General features: G+C 35.1%; 1 protein-coding gene and 1 non-coding gene across 3 annotated transcripts; one reads left to right on the top strand and one right to left on the bottom strand.

The window, feature by feature from the left end:
* Window positions 1-1,645: 1,645 nt before the first annotated feature.
* Window positions 1,646-6,011, bottom strand: LOC104886829 (hypothetical protein). 2 transcript variants are annotated; one of them, XM_010671353.4, is made up of 2 exons: window positions 5,852-6,011; window positions 1,646-2,471 (listed from the first exon to the last, which is right to left on the bottom strand). In XM_010671353.4, the coding sequence occupies exons 1-2, from the start codon at window positions 5,925-5,927 to the stop codon at window positions 1,816-1,818; spliced, it is 732 nt and encodes a 243-aa protein (XP_010669655.1). In that variant the 5' UTR covers window positions 5,928-6,011; the 3' UTR covers window positions 1,646-1,815. The 2 variants fall into 2 exon arrangements, with proteins under 2 accessions (XP_010669655.1, XP_010669656.1); XM_010671354.3 differs by having other exon boundaries at window positions 1,646-2,465; window positions 5,852-6,008.
* Window positions 6,012-6,064: 53 nt separating this feature from the next.
* TRNAP-AGG (transfer RNA proline (anticodon AGG)) lies at window positions 6,065-6,136 on the top strand. The gene has a single exon. It is a non-coding gene; the product is annotated as a tRNA-Pro (tRNA).
* The last annotated feature ends 2,356 nt before the right edge of the window (window positions 6,137-8,492 follow it).

Here is an 8,492-nt window from a genome sequence, read left to right as displayed (position 1 = left end):
GTTAGTTTGGACACACTCTTCCACTGTCACGATGAGATTAGTAACATCTTTGGTTTTCGTTATTGCTGGTGTTGCTATGTAACACCCCCAAATTACTCGCTTTTAAATAAATTATTTAGTAAATAATATTTGAGTAATTTAGGAGTATTACCGCCATGTGACTGATACGCTTTCGGCAACCAACTACTAAATAACAAAATAACTTGCAGCGGAAGACTTTTAACCAAAAATAATAATACTTCTTTATTAATAAAAGTAAATATTATCTCAATACTGAAAATAAATGAAACACTCTAATCTAGGTGAAGTTCCCCTTCCTAGTATGCTCTCATGCACATCCAAAATTCACCTGCAAATCTGCTTACCAAAAAGGTAAACAGGGCAAAGCCAAATAGGAAAAAGGAAATACGCGTCAATATAAAACTGAGTACTAAATGTACTAGATAAGTAACACATTTGTTAGTTCGTAACAATTTTTCATTTCGAAAACTCTATCACCAATAATTCAAGAATAACTCTTTAAGAATAAACTATTTTCAAACACTTAATAATAATTCAAGAACAACATTTTAAGAACAAACTCTTTCCAAACACTTGAATAATAATTCAAGAATAACCTTTTAAGAACAAACTCTTTTCAAACAACTTGGATTAAAAATAATCCTGAAAACAATTCTTCTTCTTATCACCCCTTCTATTTTGCTAATGTGCACCCCCCCAAGCTAGTCATCCCATCACGGAGCTATTCAAGGGTAACTATAATTGCCAACAAGTGGACTTTGAATCTCTTATATTAATCAAGCGGAAATAATAATAATATGACTTGTAAGTCATGAATAAACCTCTTTCCTCATAAATAACTTTTTGAACATTCAAAGTTCATAAAAACCAATCAACCTTTTCTTGTAAAATAATTTAATTTTCAAAAAGGATAACAAAACTTCTATATAAAAATGATTGATAAAATCATTCCTTCTTTTCACTTCCAAGAGTGAATAATAAAATATTGTAACAATTTCAAACCAAATTTCTAAACCAATCCAACCATTAAATCAATAAACAACTTTATCACATAAAATCATATTTCAAAAAATCTAGCTAAATAACATACCTTGATCTTGCACAAACTAATACTAGTATTTCACTTATTCTTATACTTGAACTTTCTCATAAGAATATCATTTAGCTTTAATGAATTTTGTATTTTCTCCATAAGAAAAATATGTTATTAAAGAGGTCATGTTCTCAACATACCTAGCATGGGGAGGATTGTTAGTATAATAAGCATCTAAATACAAGTCAAAGGGGCTTGAACAAGGTAAAGTACAAATAACCATGTATGTACTGGTACACTGTTAAAGGCCATGCAAGACAGCAAGCAAGGACTTCCACAATGGCCGCATTCAGAGCCTAAGACCCGATCGGAATTTTTGAACTCGAAGAAAAGTTGGAAGCAGGACTCGACAGTCAACAGTAAGGGGCTAAACTCACTGCTGAAGTCTACAGGGTTCAGTTTTCCTGTTCCATATGACACTTGTTTACTTGGAAGCCTTACTCAGGCAGTATGCCGAGAAATGAACTTGTTTACTGTGTATACTCTCTCATTTACTGGAAAATCATTGCCAATGTTCTATAAAAAAACCTGTAGCAGTAAAAAAAACGAATTTATTCAATCATAATTGGCCAAAATCTCAAGGCAGCGGACTTTCTTTATGTTAGGCAATGTTTAACGCACTTAAAAAAGTAATTGCAGACCGAGTAGAAACCATTATAAGCTTACAAAAATCTACAAAAACTGCGTTGGACATCTTTCAATCACAAGTTCTTCAAGGCTGATTCATGAGCAGATTTCTGCGGAGTCAATTTGGCAAGCAAAGCCTTGTTCGGACAGTGATCTGAATCCACAAAATAGAAAGTTTCATTAGCTTTGAACGTCACAAATGGCCTATTGGTCTCAGCAATCCTTATATCAGCAAATCTAATAGTCTTCGTCAGAGGGGTAGCCAACCACGACATCATTTCTGCCTCGAAGGTATCAGAACCAGGCTGCCACCTGATCTTATGAATGTAAGGGCTCACAAACCAGTGAAGGATAGCAGTGGTAGAAGCACTAAAGAATATGACAGAGGCTGCAACACCGCCTTTCAAGATCACATTCATATCGGGAGATGTCATGAAGGTTATCACAGGTCCCAAAGATACAGACAGGCAGCAGGTGGAAAGAGAGAGAAGCTTGACTTTCTTGATAGTGGATGAAATTGGGCCATAATAGGCCACCCTAGGGTCCTTTTCTTCTTCACCAGCGTCTACCACCTTACTTGGTCCAATGCTAATCTTGCTATCATCTTGTGTTTTAGGGCTGTGAGATGCCCACCTCTTCTGGCAACTAGTCAGAATAGAAGAGTTATAATATGTTTCGATGCTTGAGTGTAGTCTTGGAGCTTCTGACCTAAAGCTGCTATAACCTGAAACTGGATTAAGATAAATTATATGAGACACCCAACACCAAAAAGATCAAAAGACCTGCACTTGCAATAGAACATTATAATAACAGAAACATTGTCAAAAGATATGTCACCAACATAATGCGAATCAAATTCAGGGATTTTCATACTCTTGAGCCAATAGTATAAACAATGAGTGTGGTCATTGAGAATAATATGGCATATTGGGTTGAAACATTTGCACTAACTTGCAACAGCTCAATTCTGTTTTGTCTTATCATGAAAGTTTCTATGTAGTATAACAGGATTAAGACAGCCAGACAATGATAATATTGCAAATCATCAGGAAAGGAATATAAGCCTATCTTTCTACATGGGCAAGTGTGATGCCTCCCATCATCACAGACAGGGACAAAGTTCTGGTAACAACAGTCAGCTAATTTTTATATGGGGCAGGAAGGCCGCTGGGCCAAGAATCTTAGGTAGAGGTAGTCAACACGTTTATTCCTAAAGGTTTGGTTCAAGTCTAATTCATTTTGGGTCAAGATTAGGTGATGAATCATTCAGTTCATGTTCAGGTATGGGTTGGTGACCAACTTTAGTCATTTCGGGTCGGTTGGGGTCATAATTGGGTTAACCAGTTTTAGGTATGAATTAGGTTGGGTATTGCAGGTCTACCCTTCAACCTAGGTCGCATTACTTCCACAATCTCACTTCTCTTGTCACTAAGCCTAGACTTCCCACTATTTGACTAAATTATGGAAGAATTTGGATAAGGAGCTAGGACTAAAAACCTAACTGGTTTCTTCTAAAGATTAAACAGAAGTTGGGGATTCATTCAAGGATCAGATTTTTTGCTAGAAGCCATCAACATTTGGATCCTTGTGTTATCTCCGAGTTTATTCCACAACAGCTTTGTGGAAACGAGGAGCAACAGTAGGATGGGATTTATTACTTAGAGGGTGGCATACACTTGTTCTAATTGAATTTGGGCCAGAGCCGATGATTTACTACGGAGGTAGCAGGGGCATGGGCTTGTTAACATGCCGAACAAAGTGTTGTTTACATAATTTGCTACCAAACAAGGAGAGATACAATTGCTTTTCTTTTGTCGTCCCAAGAGTAAAAAGGGACCTCATATTAGAGCTCCAAATATAGTTAATGCATTCCGACCAATCAAGAAAACAAGTTCATCAAAAGCATAACCTTGCTACAGCTACACCAAGCTAGGCCAAGTCATCTTTGATCATTTTGATGATATAGTCACAATATATGTAACAAAAGAAGAGGAAGGGATGTATTACTTGACCTTAAGAGTAGTATAAAAAGTCAATTTTACAGTGTCACTGCGGAGCAGCTATCTCAGTCTACTTCACTTAAGTGGAAACAATATATGGTAAAATATGACATAAGAATTAAGAAGCCATAAAAAGGAAAGAATATAATCAGATCAGTTGTCAAACAACAGTACTGTATTCCTACTTCTTTGTCTCAAGCTAAGCAGGCCAAAAAGGACACATTAAGTACTCTAGAATATGCAAGCTAACCCACAAATATAAGTTATCTAAATACTATTTCATGTTTTCATAGACCATGGAACAAGGCCCACAATTCCCTTTCCAATTTATTGAGCCAGAGCCCCAGGCTCAACTTTGATGTGCTTAAGCATTGAAGTGCCCAGTGCACTGCCTATGTTGCTCAAACACGGATCGAGTGTCTACTCGGATACGGGTATCTAAGTGTCCGACTCGACTAATTTGTAGAAAAAATACAAGTTTATAGTTTAAAATAAAGTATCCAAATGAAGTGTCGTGTCAGACATGACACGACACGACACGACACGACACCAGTTTTTGAGGTAAATGAAGGTGTCGGAGTAACATAGCATACTGCATACCCTTCGAATCATTTCATTCAGCAATTGGTGAGATATAGCCCAAAAAAATGAAGACATGCAACAACCAGCTCTAGCAAGACACACCCGAACAAAAGTGCAGTCTTTTAAACTACAATTCCAATTGCATTAAGACTAGCGTTGCACACCTATAAACTGATGGATCTAACACCCGAAACTAGATATTTCCGACATGTCCATAAGAGTTCCTCCCCAGCATCAAGAATTTGGTGTAAAATGGACCTGAAATGGGTTTCCCATTATAGAGCTACAGACAAGCCCCTCACAGAGCTCCAAATATAAAACACCAAGCTCAAGTAGTCTCGAAATTAGCTTTGTCCAAAATCAAAGGCAAACAATTAGATATAACTTTACCAATCAATTCAGAACAAGACTCAGTAAATTTGTGTTAACGTGTATAAAAGATTAACAACTTCTAGCTAAGAGGACTCAGTCCACCACTTAACATCAAAGAATTAATGAAGTAAAGAAAACTTTTAACTCAAACAAAGAGATCTTAGCACTCAAATGCTTCAATCATTACAATTTACGAGTATTCTCATGCAAACAGGAGACCTCAAATTGCAAGCTAATCCATATAATCAGCTAACCCAATTCCTCCTGGGTGCTAGATTATAACTACCAACTTAGCCCAAAATTCGCACCAAAAGTTAATCGATACAGTTGAAATTTCAGGGGTGCTTCCAAGAACAGTCCAAAACATGACGAGCCTGCTCCTCGAATATTAGATTATCAGGATAAAGTTCCTACCCATAAAACTATAACAATTGTTTTGCTCACATCTACCGTCTCTTGTCCCCAAATTACGAGTATACATCACCTTCCCTTCAAATCTAATAACAATCTCCATGTAGACAAGGCATTCGTTTATTGAAAACCTAACCTACAGATCTAAGAATACTAAACATCCTATAAAAAAAATTCCCCTCCTAATTTGACAATCAATATCCAATTATGCATTAAACATAACTAAGATCTATATAAATTGCACATACACAACTCAAACAAGGGGTCATACAATTTTAATCAACCTTCTTCCAAGTATTAAATCAAACTTAAATCATTTCACAGTTCAGCTCCCGTGACCTAAACTAATATATACCACATATAAGTATAATACATTTATCATCCCACATGTTTGTTTATGAACCAAAAATTAAGCTAAGATCCACACTTTCAAGAGTTATATTGAATTGGGGAATTAAAAAATATAAAAAATTGTCAAGATTAGAAGAAAAGTTCCAGAACTTGTAGCAACAAATATAATTTCCAGAATTTGTGTTCCAAGTATTAAATCAAACACATTTAAATCATTTCTAAACTAATCTATACCACATAAAGTATGATAAATTATCATCCCACAAGCTTGTTTATGATCCGAAAATTGAGCAAAGATCGAGACTTTCAATAGTTATATTGAAGTGGGTAGCTAAAAAAACATACAAATTTGTCAAGATTTGTAGCGAAAAATAGAAGTTACTGAAGTGGGTACCTGAAGAAGAAAGGCTTCTGGAAATGAGGTGATTTGCTCGACAACGAATGAAATGGGTGACTGCAATTCTAGCCATTTTTACAAACTTCAATCTCTCTCCTCTGCAAATCGGAGAGACCTTCTGAGTTTTGAGTCTTAGAGAGGGTTTTAGCCTACTCTTCTATGCGTTATTTATTAATATATATATCTATATTTGGACATGCTTTCAACGAAGGGCATTTGGTCTAGTGGTATGATTCTCGCTTAGGGTGCGAGAGGTCCCGAGTTCAATTCTCGGAATGCCCCTGTTTTTTGTGGTCCCTCTTTCTTTTTTTTTTCCTATTCAACGTTTCTTCACATGTTATTTACTATTATTTCATTTTTTAAAATTTCTTATCTAAAATTCTTTTTTTTTTTTAACGAAAATTATGTTGTCTTTCTCTATAGCATGTATGAGGGGGCTTCTCAACTAGAGAAAGAAAATGTAGAGCTACCTCTTAATTATTCAATAATAAGGCTCTTTGGTGTGTCTTGGATGTATCATCATGAAGACAATTCGCAAAGTGTCTCTTGTAGGATATAGCATTTGGGATAAAAGCTCGTTATAGTTATCTTCTTTTGTTATTATTTATCTTTTGTTGTTTAAAGAGTTATATTAGATGTACGAGTTGCATATGTTTCCTAAGCATCACATGAGTCTTTTATGTAGTTTATAAATAGCTTGAGTTGTATTTTATCATAGTTAATTAATGAACAAAGCGTCTTGCATAAGACCGGCTACAATTGTAAATTTAGATGTGGTCGCGCGTGGGGGCCTATCAGTTGGTCAGCTCATATTCAAAAGGTCATGTCTGAATCGTTTCTCATCTGAATCGAGTTTCTAACCATGTGTTGGAAAGCTATCAAGCCAAACTTTCATCTGCAACTTGAATCTTTCCAAGATATTGAGTTTTCTATGAGATATGGCCTTTTGAAGTTGACCCTTGTGCACAAGCTCTTATGAACACATGGAATTACTTGTATGAATATGTGGTTACTCTTAACAATAAAATGGTGTGAATCTTATAAACGAATGTTTTACTTTTATAACGAAAATAAATACGAAGTAGTTTACTCTTATGAACAAATGAGTTAACTCATTATGAAGAAATGGGTAACTTTTGAAAATAATTGGGTTACTCGTATGATTAAATGAGGTTATTATTATGAATGAATGAGGTTACTCGTCTGAATAAATGAGGTTACTTTGTGAACAACTAGGGTAACTCATTGGATCAAATAGGATCGTCGTATGATAATGTAAGGTTACTCTTATGAATGAATGAATGAGGTTACTCATATGGATGAATGAGGTTACTCGTTTGAATAAATGAGGGTTACTTTTGTGAACAATTAAGGTGACTCGTATAATTAAAAGAGGTTACTCTTATGAACGAATGAGGTCATTCATATAAAAATGGGGTTACTCGTATGATTAATTGAGTTACTCTATTGAACAAATTAGGTTACTTATATGAATAAATGAGATTACTTTTGTGAACAATTCGGTTACTCGTATGATTAAATAGAGTAATTATATGATTAAGTGGGGTTACTCGTAAAAATAAATGGGTTACCTATGTGAGCAATTAAGGTTACTCGTATGAATGTATGATTAAATGAAATTATTTGTGAACAAATGAGGTTACTCGTATGGATAAATGAGGTTACTCTTATGAAGAATTGTGTTACTTTTGTAAACAATTGGGGTTACTCGTATGATTAGATGAAGTTAATCCTATAAATAAATGAGATTACTAGTATGAAAAAATCGGGTTACTCATAAGATTAAATGAGGTTTTTCATATATTAAATTCACGACATTACTTGAATGACTAAACAAGAAAATGAGAATCTAATCAATTTACTCTTACCACTAGTGGAAAAAAGCACACCTGGTGTGGTCAAAATCGGACTTACGGATGCGGTTTTGGGCCGCATCATATGGGCTCGCAGTAGGTATGAGAAGGAATATGATGTGGTCCAAAACCGCATCAGATTCGTTAGATCTTATGCGGTTTTGAACAGGACCGCATCAGAAAGTAAGGGAAGGTTTTCAAAAAAAAAAAGCCGCCAAAACTTGAGACATCAACAGCCAGCAACAACCCAACAAAAGCAGTATCAAAACCAAAAAAAAAAAAAGGTATCAACAGAAAAAAAAAAATTACGAAATTAATAAAAAAAAAGGATGAAGAGGAACGAATTTATACAAACAAAAATTAAATTAGATTATACAAATATTATATAAACAAAAATTAAATTAGATTATACAAATTAAAAACCAATTTCATTATACTATATACGAATTACAAAGAGGAACAAACGAAATAAAAAATCGATAAATTGATGGTTTCGTGATAAAAAATCGAACGACATGGGAACGAAAGTATCTGGTGATAAAAATGAATTGATGGCTTCGTGATAAATTGATGAATAACGATGAACGACGAGAAGGACGACAATGAACGAACGACAACAATTAATCATGAACGAACAATGAACGACGTGAACAAACGACGGTGTTCGTGGGTTTGAGAGGGAAGAGGGAAGAGCATATCTGAAGAGGGGAGAGAGGAGGGATTAGAGTTGAGTGTTGCTTGAGGAGAGAGAAAGATGGCGCCGT

Source organism: Beta vulgaris, chromosome 2 (assembly GCF_026745355.1).
Source record: "Beta vulgaris subsp. vulgaris cultivar EL10 chromosome 2, EL10.2, whole genome shotgun sequence".
NCBI lineage: Eukaryota > Viridiplantae > Streptophyta > Magnoliopsida > Caryophyllales > Amaranthaceae > Beta > Beta vulgaris.
Note: the sequence above shows the minus strand (reverse complement) of the source record. Positions and strands in the feature narration are given on the sequence as shown.